This window comes from Natrix helvetica (assembly GCF_964273705.1).
Source record: "Natrix helvetica genome assembly, chromosome: 13".
NCBI classification, from domain to species: Eukaryota; Metazoa; Chordata; class Lepidosauria; order Squamata; family Natricidae; genus Natrix; species Natrix helvetica.
The window spans coordinates 3,441,600-3,455,181 of NC_138557.1; the positions used below are offsets into that span (position 1 = coordinate 3,441,600).

Genomic DNA, 13,582 nt, shown 5'->3' on the forward strand with positions numbered 1-13,582 from the left:
AATATCTCTAAAACATTAATCCAATGGGGCACAGATTGTATAATCTCTACTCAAACAACACCTTAAATTAGACTAATGAACTTCAAAGCGGAGTAGAGACTTGAACACGGGTCTCGCCGACAGAAATATCCTCCCTAACACGCCCACTGATGTTCCTATTTTATTTTAGGTTTTTTGCTGGCTCGGAATCAACTCATTCTGAAGCAGGAATCCTTTTCTCACCCCTGCTGTGTTCCATCAATTTCCCTCCCCCAACCACCCCCTCTATCATATTATCGGTCTTCTTACCCAGAGAGGATTGAAAACGTGGGGCATAAAACGGGCTTATTTCCCCCATTTCAATGGGATCTGCCAAAATGACATCCCTCACCCGAAACCTTTCGCTTATCCGGAAAGATTGCTCCAGTTATCTCCAGGAAGACTGAAAACTCTGGATTTACATTTTCACGGGGTTTTTTCCTCGCCCCAATTAGATTTCTTCTTCTTCTTCTTCTTCAAATGCTGCCATCGTAACTCAACCCTCTCTGCCATGCAGTCTCTCTTCAAAGCGGTTTGATCTTTGTGGAAGATATTTTGGGGTCCTGCTATCAAACTCTTGGGTACAGGACACCGGGGAGGGGGAGGGGGGAAGAGATAAGGATGCTTGCTAATCTGGTATGCGAGCACCTGCTACTCAAGACGAGATAAAGGAGCCCATGTGTGCAAGGGAAAACAGCCTGACAGCTGTGGCAATTTGCTGGAATATATCACTGTCTCTTCCATGTGTGTCGCCTGTTGGGAGCAACGGAAATTATTCAACTTACATTTTGCTCCCAGGTAGTGCAAATTCTGTGCCAAGAAAGGTGGGATTTGTTCATCAATAATACTTAGGCAAAGTTGTAATGCTTGACCAGGTACTTTAGGAGTACTAAAATACAGTGAGTTCTAGTCTTATCTTAGGCATGAAAAGCAGTTGGGTGACTCTGAGCCAATCACCAGGAGATGATGAGTTCTAGTTCGCCTTTAGGCATGAAAGTCAACTAGGGGACTTTGAGACAATCATCAGAAGACAGTGAGTTATAGTCTCATCGTTGAGTGACTTTGAGCCAATCACCAGGAGACAGTGAGTTCTAGTCCTATCTTAGGCATGAAAAGCCATTGGGTGACTTTGAGCCAATCACCAGGAGACAGTGAGTTCTAGTCCTATCTTAGGCATGAAAAGCAGTTGGGTGACTTTGAGTCAATCACCAGGAGATGATGAGTTCTAGTTCGCCTTTAGGCATGAAAGTCAACTGGGGGACTTTGAGACAATCATCAGAAGACAGTGAGTTATAGTCCCATCGTTGAGTGACTTTGGGCCAATCACCGGGAGATGGTAAATTATAGTCCCACCTTAGGAATGAAAACTGTCTGGCTGACTTTGGGCCAGTCCCTCTCTCTGAACCCAACATACCTCACAGGGTTGTGGTTTGGGGGAAAGTGAGAGTTTGAGGAAGGAGTATTACCATAGGTATACTCGCTTCCTTGGGTTATTATAAAGACCAGGTAAAACTCTGATTAAATAAATAAACAATCAGGTTGACCTCAAGGGAAGATTGCGGAGCAATAATAGGCCCAATAATATTAAGCCAAGCAAAATGGAAACTTGGTAGACAATCTAAAAGTCACCAGGTGTCAAAATTCATCTACCCTCGCTTTAAAAGGAATGACCTAATTCTGGTGCTACCAGAGCGAAGGCCCCGTTTTGTCCCAACACCAACAAAAGATTTTTTGGGTGGAAAGGCCCATGAGTCAGATTTCAAAGAGATCTTGTGAGATGAACTATTCTTGAAAGAAATATGAAAACAGGAAACTTACTGTAAGGGTTGTTTTTCTGCAAGCTCGTTTGTTTTCTCCTAGAACCAGAAAACACATCGGGACAAATTAAAACAACAACAACAAAAAATCAAAATACATGCCAGTGATCTAAGTAGATAAAACTGTGATTTCCAGATTCTGCATTGCGCGATGAGCAGGAATTAATGTTCTCTTCAGGATTTCGAGCTGCTTGAGCACACATTCCATTTCTGGTGGCAATTATGAGAATCAGCAAGGAATTCCTCTACATTTTTACAAAGACTCGGCCCAATTCACGTTACCTAAATGAATGCGGCCATCAAAATGTAAATCCCATTCCAAAGCATTTCGAACCTCAAAACAGTTTGGAATTCAAAATGCTTCGGGTTTGAAGGGAGTGCCAGACAGAGCATAGAGAAGGCTGCTTTGATTGCCCTGGACATGTTTTCGATCTCAAAAAAACCCACCATTTTGGATTCAAACGCAACTTTTGCATTCAGCCGCTTTTCGAAAAATGGCAAAGCTGATAAACGGCGCATATTTTGAGAACCAAACGCCCCACCGTCAAATCTTATGGTGGAAAGAGTCCAAAAATGAGGACCTTAGTGTGATCTGTGTAATTTGCATTTTCTGGAGGGGGGGAGAAAGGCGTTCGGATACCCTCCAAATGTTGACAGGGAGAAGAGGAGAAAGGAACCAAGAAGATCAGAGAGGTATCAACAGAAGAGAATATTGGTAGTTCAGGGTTGAAATGAAGGGTCCTCGGTGCTCTCTGAGCTTGGTGGTTTTTCTGCAGACGTTGCATTACCCATACTAGGCAATCTCATCAGTGCTAGGGGGGAGGAGGAAAAGAGGAGGAGGAGGAGAACGTAGAACTGAGGAGACATTTCCCGACAGTGAGAACAATTAATCAGTGGAACAGAAGTTGCCTCCAGAAGTTGTGAATGCCCCAACACTGGAAGTCTTTAAGAAGATGTTGGATAGCCATTTGTCTGGAATGGTATAGGGTCTCCTGCCTAGGCAGGGGGTTGGACTAGAAGACCTCCAAGGTCCCTTCCAACTCTGCTATTGTATTGTATTAACTGTGGGGTCCTTGGTGCTCTCTGAGCCTGGTGGTTTTTCTGCAGACGTTGCATTACCCAACTAGGGATCGTCATCAGGAAGCACTTATGATGTTACCTAGTTTGGGTAATGAAACGTCTCCAAGAAAACCACCAAGCTAAGAGAGCGTCAAGGACCCCACAGTTTTTCTCCTCCTCTTCCTCCTCCACATTGCAAACCCAATTCCCTCCTATCACTGATGACGTTACCTAGTTGGATCATGAAATTGTCTGCAAGAAAACCACCAAGCTCAGAGAGCATCAAGGACCCATCGCCCTCCTCCTCCTCTTCCATTCCACAAATCCCTCTCCCTTCTAGCACTGACGATGTTCTCTAGCTGGGTCATGAAACGTCTGCAAGAAAACAGGGTGTTCAGAGAGCACCAGGGACCCCTCCGATGGGAGAGGCAGTGGAAACAGACTGAAACTGACAAGGACTAAAGATGCCATCAAAGCCCAAATGGCTCCTCCTACCAATCCTCCCACGTCCCCCCCCCCTTTCGTAATGAAGCCACTGACCCACACGCTCTTCTGAACCATCTTCGTGGCTTTAAGCAGCAGCTGCCCAAAGTCTCCCAGCCTAAAATGGGTGGCCGAGTGCTGGACGCAGAGACACAACAAAAAGGCCGGCGTCAACTTGTGGTCATCTCCGGTGGGTTCAATGAGAGTCATGATCCTTCTCAGCAGGAGGTCTTCGTTGGCCTTGTCAAATTCCAGCTGCAGCTTCCTCCGGCCGCTCTTCCGGCTGGAGGAGGACTGGACCTCCTGCTTTTTGGAAGAGGAGGCCTTGTCTTTGAAGTTGGTGCCACACATCTTGCAGGTGGTGGATGACGGCTCGGGCTCGGGAGCCCGGCGCATGGCCTTCAGCTTCACCAGCGTCTGGGTGGGCAGCAGCTGAGCTTTGAGCGGGTCCTTGTAGAGGAAGAGGTAGGAGAGGCCGAGGGAGATGAGGTCGCCGTGACGGAGCACGACCGTCTTTCCCACCTCGGAGAAGTTGATGGAGACGCTGGCGCTCGGGATGGGTTCCAAGATGAGCTTCTCTTCGGAGCGGTGGCGAGAACGGGTGGGCAGCTTCGCCCGCCGGATGGAGCAGTGGAGAGGAAGGATGTCAGGCGCCGAGAGGCTAATGCTTGGCTTGCTGGCTTGAGTCCTTTGGCCAACAGTGTGTTGCTCGCGGTTCAAGAGGTACACCAGCCTGTCCTACGGAGTCCAACACACAAGCAGGTACAATACAATACAATACAATACAATACAGCCCCTGAGGTATTGGAAGACTGCTATCATGTCTCCCCTGGTCCTTCTCTTCATTGAACTAGACATACCCAGTTCCTGCAACCGTTCTTCAAATGTTTTAGCCTCCAGTCCCCTAATCATCTTTGAAAAGGGCCTAGAAAGGGCCGAGCTCAGGGCCAACCTGTTCTGAGTGGAGGGGGACCCTCGTGCCAAGTTTGAGGGGGGACGACTTCTCCTTCCCGGCCCAACAAGAGGGCTACCCAAAGCAACGGAGAAGTTCCCTCCTCCCTACAGATGGAGGATTCACAGGCTGGGATGGTGGACATCTCCTGGGGTTGGGATGGGAGGGGATGCTGGCCAAGAAGGGAGGCGAGTGAGAAGACTGGCAAAGTTATGGATCTAGAGAATAGCAGGATGGGGGGGGAGCCTGGCTGGATTTCACCCCTGGTGAGAAAGGATACTTACGTGTTGCTGGCTGTATCCCTGAAGGAGTAGCAGATGTGGGGACTGGTAGAGTGAGAGTCTCAAGGTGTAACCCCCATTCGGCTCTTCAAGGGCAGCCGCCGCCCGCCCATCCGGTACCCCCTCCATGCATCGGAGGGTCTCCGGCAGTGTGGAGTAGTGCCGCCGAAGAGGCCCCTCCTCTTTCTGGTCCTCCAGTGGGCCTGCTTGGCTAAGGCTGGTCTCGCTGACGGTGCGCCTAAGGCTGGGGGGCGAAGTATGGCAAGCCCTCAAGAGGGTCATGGTGCCTTTGGTGCGGTTGCGCTGGAGCTTCCGAGCCTGGGCGTTAATTCCTGGGGGGTGAAGGAGAAGAAGGTTGGCAGGCAAGGCCCATCCAGAGGTGAAATGCTACCGGTTCGGACCAGTTTGCCCGAATTGCTACCGGTTCGCGTGAACTGGTATTTCCGACGATCAGCGGTGACCCTCAATTTATATTATCGTATTTTTTGGGAGTTTAAGACGCACCCTTTTCCCTCAAAACAGAGGCTGAAAATGTGGGTGCGTCTTATACACTGAATACAGCATTTTTTGCCTCCTGAACCCCCGCTGTTAATATTATTATTAACACTATCTGATGCTAAGGAGTTAAGATGTTCTACTCCCCCTCCCCACCTGAAAATCATTCTGTTCCACCTGCCACTTGGGTGTGGGCGTGGCTAGTAATAATAATAAAAGTTTGGGATGGCGGGTAAGGAAAAGGAGGGGACCACTTATCCATCATTGGAGTCCCGCTGCTGGGATAAAGATATTTCTCTATTTCTGCTCTCTATGTTGGCCTCCCTTCCAAACCATGCAGCAGAACGAAAGCCAAAAATATCTTTCAAGAGAGATTAGACACACCCACCCACCCCCAAAAGACCATCTGGCTGGGTCATGCAAATGACATGTCTCTCTGCTCCCCCCCCTCCTCTTCCGTCAGCCTTTTCCAGATTCCCTTCTGCTCTCTCTTTCTTCTGACCTACACACGCAAACACGCAAATCCAATTTCACGACTTGTGCAGCAACCTTTCCCAGCTGCCTTCTGCGGTTGGGGAGGGGTTGGGAGGAATTAAGAAAAGGGAAAAGTCTCTTTCCTCCCTTGTTCTCCCCTCCCCTCCCCTCCCGCTTCCCCAAATCCCTGGAAATAAACTGGAGGTGTGGAATGCAGAGAGGACAGATCAAGGAAGGTTGAAGACCATCAACCGTCTTACCGCAAAGTTGAACCAAGGGCTTCTCAGGCGCTCGTTCTCTCCCCCCCCCCCGGCTTTTAAGCCAAGCTCATTTGCCAGCACACTGGCGGCTGGACAGGATTGCCAGCTGCAGTGGAGTCTCTGCGCATTAGCTGCAGAGGTAAGGAACAATTAACTTCTCCTCGCTGTCTCTTAGAGAGAGAGAGAGAAAGAGAGTGAGAGTGAGAGAGAAAGAGAGAGAGATTGTCTCCACCCTGGGTTATGACAAAGCTTGTAAATGCAAGCACAGATTTAGAATAGACTAGAGCTAGAAAGGACCGTGGAGGTCTTCTAGTCCAGCCCCCTCCTCAAGCAGGAGATCCTATACCATTTTGGACGAATGTCCAGTCTCTTCTTGAAAGCCTCCAGTGATGAAGCACCTACAACTTCTGGTGGCCAGCTGTTCTCCTGGTTAATTGTCCTCACTGTCAGGAAGTTTCTCCTTAATTCCAGGTTGCTTCTCTCCTTGGTTAGCTTCCATCCATCGTCGTTTCTTGTCCTGCCTTCTGGTGTTTTGGGGAATAAGCTGACCACCAGCCCTTTGGGGCAGCCCCTCTTCTCATCTGAGGTGTCCGATATGCCTCATGCAAAACCAGAGGGGCGTTGTTCCCTCTCTTTCTCCCCGTGAAACTCCCCTATCTCTGACCTCTTCGCTCTTCAACAATCAAAGGGATCAATCAAGGAGGATCACCGAAGGAATGTCTTCATTGCTAAGCAGAAGCCAAGCTGGGTGTGGACTCCTGAAGAAGGAAGCCCCAAAAGAGTTGGGGATGTGGGAGATGCACCTCAAAAACAAATGATAGAATCACAGAGTTGGAAGGAAGGTTGGAGGTTCAACCTTCTGCCCAAGGGAGGAGTCCTTATACCATCGCGGACAAACGGTTGTGCAATCTTTTCTCGAGGACCTTCAGCGATGGAGCACCTACCTTGCGTGTGGGTGAATGCCCAAATTCACTGAACGGCTTTGCCCCCGTCCTCCATTCTCTGCCCAACAGGACAGCTGTTGAACCCTCCTCCCGTCTTCTATCCTCAGTTTCCCCCTGGAAGCGAGGTTCTTCAACTTCTCCTTGAGGTGGAACGCCGTTCCCCACGACACTTGACGGTATCTTCCCCACACTAGATTTCTCAAGTTTTTCTCACCATCCCAGAGCGGGTGATTTCAAAAAGAATAAATAATAAACACTGCAATCCCTGGAGAGAAGCGAAATGTAGAGATGGGACTCTTGGCAGAAGGTGGAGGAAGAAAAGAAAAGTCCCAACTTCTCCGTGGATGAAACGAGAAATCCGGATCAAGAAAACTCTCCAAGCCCATTTATAAAGGAAACGGCTTAGAGTCCACCAAGCAATCTACCTTATTTGGTGAGGAACGGTCTTGCAGTTCTTAAATACATTTTTTGGGGGGGTTGTTTGCTTTAAACTCTGCCTTTTGCTGGGAAGCTTAGAAGAAGTGACTGGAGCAGGGAAGGAGCAGAGATGCTTCTTGGGTCTGTTTATACGTCTCCAGATTAGGCAAAAGAAGGACAAATAAGGCAGAATAGTCGACCGCAACAACAAGCAATGATTTTAGGTCAAGCTGGACATTCTGAAAGTTCAATTGCCTCTTGAAAACGCCCCTTTGGGACAACCATGACCTGGAGGACGGAGAATCTTCATAGACCTTGAAGAAGAAGTTCTAAAGAAGCTTTCTTGGATGAGAAGCAAAATGTCTTCAAAAGACAAACAAGGAAGTCCAGTTGCCTCTTGAAAAATCCCCTTTGGGACAACCGCGATCTGGATGACTGAGGATCTCCATAAACATTTCTTAGAAAGCTTCCATTCCAAGAAGCTTCTTCAGTCCAATTGATCCAAGCTCCTGAAGAACCTTCTTGATCTTGGAAGATTTTCAGAACTTCTCAAGGGAGGCAGGAGATGGCTGTACATCGTCACACAAGCACAACTTTTGATTGGGATGTTGAATTTAAGTTTACCAAATCCCAGAAGGGTATGGCTAGCTGACGGGAGCTCAATAGTTTGAAACAGATCTAGGCTAGTCTCCCTTTATTTTTTTTGTCGGTAAACATAAATTCAACACACAAAGAGTTTGTTGTAGAAGCGACTGCCTGCGAAGGCTCCTGTATTGGGGTGGAAAGGCGGAAGCCTTATGGCTCGATCCCATACTTGTGTTCTGACCCAGGCTTAGAAAGCAAGAAGCAGAGTCTTGGTCCCGGCAAAACCCCTTTTATTTACACGGCTGTGAATTCCTTTCCTTCACAGTCAGCAACAGTCTTTCAGAGGAATGTTTATCCACACGAACCTTATCTCGCTCGGAGAGCTGCCAAATAACTAGTTTCCAAACGCAAGGCAATACTTGGCACAGAGTCCCTTATAGTCACAAACAGAAATTTCCACTCTTGAAACGACCAAAGGAATGAATTGTTTCCTGCAAAAGCCCCCTCCCCATTCGCTCCTCTTTTACTTCCTATAGGAGGGGCCAATCACCTCCAAGGTGTGGCTTTACTCCCAAGTCGACACTGTTTTCTTAGTTGTTCTTGTCTTCTGGCAGTTCTGCACATACGCACACTGGGAACAGGCTCCAGCTGTTCCTCTGCCTCACTGCTGTCTAGCTCCCTCTCTGCCTCCGATGCAGACCCTCGTCTGAGTTTTCCTCAGCCCCCAGGACTGGCCCATGTCCCTCCCCACTACCTCCTCACTGTCCGACTCTGCCACAACAACTTGGGTGTAGACCAAGTTGCCCTGATCGACCAGTCTCACCGGGGGGAAAAACACTTTGATTGGGATGGTAGAAGACTCCTGCTTTGAACTAGGGGTTCGACTAGAAGACCTCAGGGGTCCCTTCCAACCATAGGCTCCTATGAAGAAAAAGACTCCAGTCAAAATGAAGAGAAGGTCTCGAATGCAAATCAGAAAAACAAACCAACCCCGGACTTCATCATTCTGCTTCTGCGGCTTCCTCTGTTGAAAAAAGGCGACTTCTGATTTCCTTATCTATCGGAAAGGAAACTTCCGTATTGATTCTGGGCAGGCAAAGCCAAACAAAAGCGAAATACAAAAAGGAAGAAAAACATTGGCGTTTTCCCCTTCCAAAGAGGACCGTTCAAACCCTCTTGAAAGCTCTTTCCCCGAGCTTTGCTGGAAAAACAAACATAAGACATTTTCCTGGATGTGGCCAAATCTTTCTATCCCTCCCCCCATCTGGCCTGTGGGTCTGGATTTCCCTCCCATGCTCCCGTGGCTGAGGATGGACGCTGGGGCTGAGTTTGCAAATGTAAACACTGGTCTCTGGGCGGGATGGGATTCCTCCTGGGCCAAGGTGTGCTCTTCTGCTCCTTTGCCCCCCCCAACTTGGCCTAAAGCCCATCCATATTTCTTCACAACAGCCAAGAAACTTCCGCTTTCAAAGCCACGGCATCGCTTGGTGCAAAGGCAGCCCTGGTGTAAAGAGCTTGTGGTTGTTGAGAGATTTGGTTCTTTGAAGCCTTCCCGCCCACTTAGTCCAAATCCTAATCCATGGGAAGCCCCAGACCCTTACTTCTCTACCTACACCTTCCAAAGCTTAGTGATGGATTTAACTAAGCTTACATATTTGGCTGAAGGGACGCGGTGGCTGAATGGGTAAGATGCCAAGCTTGTCAATCAGAAAGGTCAGCAGTTCAGCGGTTCGAATCCCTAGCCCCGTGCATTGGAGTGAGCTCCCGTGACTTGTCCCAGCTTCTGCCAACCTAGCAGTTCAAAAGCACGTAAAAAATGCAAGTAGAAAAATAGGAACCACCTTTGGTGGGAAGGGAACAGCGTTCCGTGCGCCTTCGGTGTTGAGTCATGCCGGCCACATGACCACAGAGACGTCTTCGGACAGCGCTGGCTCTTTGGCTTTGAAACGGAGATGAGCACCACCCCCTAGAGTCAGGAACGACTAGCATATGTGCGAGGGGAAACTTTACCTTACATATTTGTCTGAATAATTTATCTCCATCAGGTTTGCCCAAGTATACCCACTTCTCTAGGTCTAAGCCTCCACCCATTGGCAGTTTGCACGCTAAGCTCAAACCCCACAAACCACACGTTAATGGTTTATGATCTTGTAACTTGAGCGGTGTCACCTTCCCCGAAGACCACCTGTCCCTCACCTGCTGTGACGGTGTCTTTGTCCTTGGCCGTCATCTCCTCCACTTCAGACCTCCTCCGAAGCTCAAACCTCCGAGAGAAACCTTCCCGCGGCTTCCAAAGGTCCTGGATCAAGAGTGGCTTCTCGTGGTCCCTCAGGATTCTCAGCCCTTCCATCTTCCACTGCTTCTCCGAGCCAGCAAAGGTCCCCACCACGTCGCAGAGGACATAATGGCCCACCTCCACCCTGCTGAGTCCATACCTCTCAAGAGCTTCTTTCAACAGCTCTTGGGCACTCGAGCTGGCCGTGGCCAAGACACTCTTGTAGTGAGTGCCCACAGAGATGTGACATCCAAAGATCTTGAGAACTCCAGGAGCTGAAACTTGGGTGGAGAGTTCGGACGGATCCTCCTTGTTTGCCCCCAAATAACCAGCCAACGAGCTGCGGTCCTTGTAGCTCAGCGTCCGGTACAAGACCTGGGAGAATATCCGACTCTGTCGCTTGAATCGGTTTTTGGAGGGCGGCGACATGGTTGAAGGTGACCTGTAGAACATCACGTAGGAGGCCGTCATGGGTCGTGGCTGGACAGAAAGAAAGGAGAATCGTGAATGTGATGTCAGGAGGCCAAGAACAAGAGACACATGGCTGACAAGCAACAAAGATGTTCACGCAACCCCTGCAAAAGAAAAATATAGAAACTACAAGAAGAAGAAGAAGAAGAAGAAGAAGAAGAAGAAGAAGAAGAAGAGGAGGAGGAGGAGGAGGAGGAGGAGGAGGAGGAGGAGGAGGAGGAGGAGGAGGAGGAGGAGGAGGAGGAGGAGGAGGAGGAGGAGGAAGAAGAAGAAGAAGAAGAAGAAGAAGAAGAAGAAGAAGAAGAAGAAGAAGAAGAAGAAGAAGAAGAAGAAGAAGAAGAAGAAGAAGAAGAAGAAGAAAAAAGCTAGGGAAATGGGTGCAAAGAAGAGAATATAAGAGAAGTGAAGTTCCTGAGAGACTAAGAGAAAATGGTTGAAAGGAGGAAAGAAGGAAAAGGATTTACTAGTAGAATAGAATGAAATTTGTTAAATGTAACCAATGGTATATAGCGGATATGTGAAGGAAATAGATTAACACTATTAATTGTGGATAATTAATTAAGTGAAAGGTTTCCTACATAAAATTGAATTTGAGGATACACGATATTTACTTTACTTTACTTTACTTTATTTCATATTTCTAGACCGCCCCCTCTCCCAAAAGGGACTCGGGGCGGTGTACAGTCAATGGAATACATAAAAATGAATACATAAATACACAAATACTTAAATACTTAAATGGATATTGAGAGGCAAAGAAGAATAGATGGAAATGATCTGTTAAACTTGATGAATTGGGAGAGGCAATAAGGAGAATAAGGGAAAGAAGAATTAGAATATTACTCCATATGGGATTTAGGATATAATTGGCTAGAGAAAAAGGGGGGCGGTGGGGGGGGAAGCAGGAAAGCAAAAAAAAATGAAAGGAAGAAAGAACAACAAATTAAAAAACAACTACAAAACCGGAAAAGAATTAAAAGACAGAAATACGAACTAGACTGCAGCAAATAAATAATAGGAAATGGATGCAAAATGACTCAAATGTAATAAAGGTTGTTATACATCAGGGGTGTCCAAACTTGGGAACTTTAAGACTTGTGGATTCAACTCCCAGAATTCCCCAGCCAGCCTGGCTGGGGAATTCTGGGAGTTGAAGTCCACAAGTCTTAAAGTTCCCAAGTTTGGACACCCCTGTTATACATAGAATATATAGAATGTTATATATAGAATGAAGAAAAAAGATGTATGAAATAATGTAAATGCACATATATGTAGTTATAGTTATACAAGACTTATATGCACAGATAAAAGAATCAAAACAGATATGTAAAAGAAGTGTAGCGTGTTGCAAAGATGTGAAGTTTGCATAAATAAAATAAAATTAAAAAAAATTTTTTAAAGGATATTGTTTACATAGTAAGAAGAAATCAAAGGTAAGCTGGAAAATAAAATAAGACGGCTGAAATGTGAAACGAAAATACGATGTAAAATGAACTATGCATAACAGAAGATGTAAAGGGGGAAACCCTAGAACAACAACACTTCGTTTATCAAAAAAGTTAAAATGGGTAATAAAAAACACAAAAACTTTGCTTCAACAACAACAACAAAAAGAACCTCTGCAAAAGAACAATAACCCCAAAACACAGGTGGTTTCAAGATCCTACGCTTGGCTAGAGTCCCAGAGGGAGTTGGCTAACGTGGTTTTGAGAATGGGCCAAGAAATATCAGAGGAAGCATGGGGAAGTCACCTAAGGCCAGAGCTTTCTAAATGTGGCGACTTTGGGATAAACACTGCTCCACCAACAACCACTCGGATCCCAATTTATCTCCTGCCCACCCTCAACCAGAACGTCTTCTAAATTGGGTGTTTTCTCAATATTACACAATGTTCCCAATTGTTCTGGCCCACCTCGTGTTGCTTTCGCCCGACGTGACAGCAAGTCGAAGAGTCGTTTTGTCTTTGCAAGCGTTAAACACGGCAGTCAACCATCTGGAGATCTTATCACAGATCCAATCACAGATCCAATTATTGCCCGACCTCTACCTTCTTCCATCCCTCTATACACAAAAGCCAATTTGGGGGTCAAGAGAAGATTCATCCTGGCAGAGGATTGGAGGCTAAAACATACGAAGAACGGTCGCAGGAACTGGATATGTCTAGTCTAATGAAAAGAAGGACTAGGGGTGACATGATAGCAGTCTTCTAATATTGGAGGGGCTGCCCCACAGAAGAGGGAGTCAAGCTATTCTCCAAAGCACCTGAAGGCAGGACAAGAAGCAATGGGTGGAAACTAATCAAGGAGGGAAGCAACCTGGAATGAAGGAGAAATTTCCTAACAGAACAATCAATCAGTAGAACAGCTTGCCTTCAGAAGTTCAGATGCTCCATCACTGAAGGTTTTCAAGATGAGACTGGACAGCCATTCATCTGAAAGGGCATAGGGTCTCCTGCTTGAGCAGGGGGTTGGACTAGAAGACCTCCAAGGTCCCTTCCAAATCTGTTATTCTGTTTTTTTAAAAAGTTCTACCAGTTCTTGCTTACTCTGATAGCATCTTCCGATACTTAAAGGGCTACCACAAGGAAGAGGGGTCAACTTATTCTCCAAAGCACCCGAAGACAGGACAAGAAGCAATGGGTGGAAACTAGCCAAGGAGAGAAACAATCTAGAACCAAGGAGAAATTTCCTAACAGTGAAAACAATCAATCAGTGGAACAACTTGCCTCCAGAAGTTGTGAATGCTCCATCACTGGAGGTTTTTAAGAATAGACTGGACATCCATTCCTCCAGAATAGTATAGGATCTCCTGCTTCAGGATTGGACAAGAAGACCTCCAAGATCCCTCCTAACTCTGTTATTCTGCCACCTGTAAAAAATTCCCCAAAGAAATCCGAATAATGGGATTTACTTGCATCTCTTCTACCAATGTCACCAGCCACTTCAACCTTGGATCCAGAACTTGGAACATCTGCATGCAAAATGTTTAACCGCTCCAAGCTCGCGGCATGCACAAAGCGGGGATCCTTCAGCCTGGCAGGGGGAATCAACA

The 13,582-nt window shown here is 47.0% G+C and overlaps 1 protein-coding gene across 5 annotated transcripts in view; it reads right to left on the minus strand.

The window, feature by feature from the left end:
* Positions 1-13,582, minus strand: part of RADIL (Rap associating with DIL domain) — a 32,028-nt gene that overhangs the window by 12,009 nt on the left and 6,437 nt on the right. For 2 of the 5 annotated variants that reach the window (XM_081965820.1, XM_081965819.1), the window contains exons 2-5: positions 9,982-10,540; positions 4,614-4,942; positions 3,435-4,115; positions 1,837-1,874 (exon numbers count right to left, since the gene is read on the minus strand). In XM_081965820.1, the coding sequence (XP_081821946.1) occupies positions 1,837-1,874; positions 3,435-4,115; positions 4,614-4,942; positions 9,982-10,531 (1,598 nt within the window). In that variant the 5' untranslated portion in view covers positions 10,532-10,540. Of the gene's footprint in view, positions 1-1,836; positions 1,875-3,434; positions 4,116-4,613; positions 4,943-6,185; positions 6,457-9,981; positions 10,541-13,441; positions 13,562-13,582 lie in introns of those variants that run through there. The other 3 variants (XM_081965818.1, XM_081965821.1, XM_081965822.1) reach the window with 3 other exon arrangements.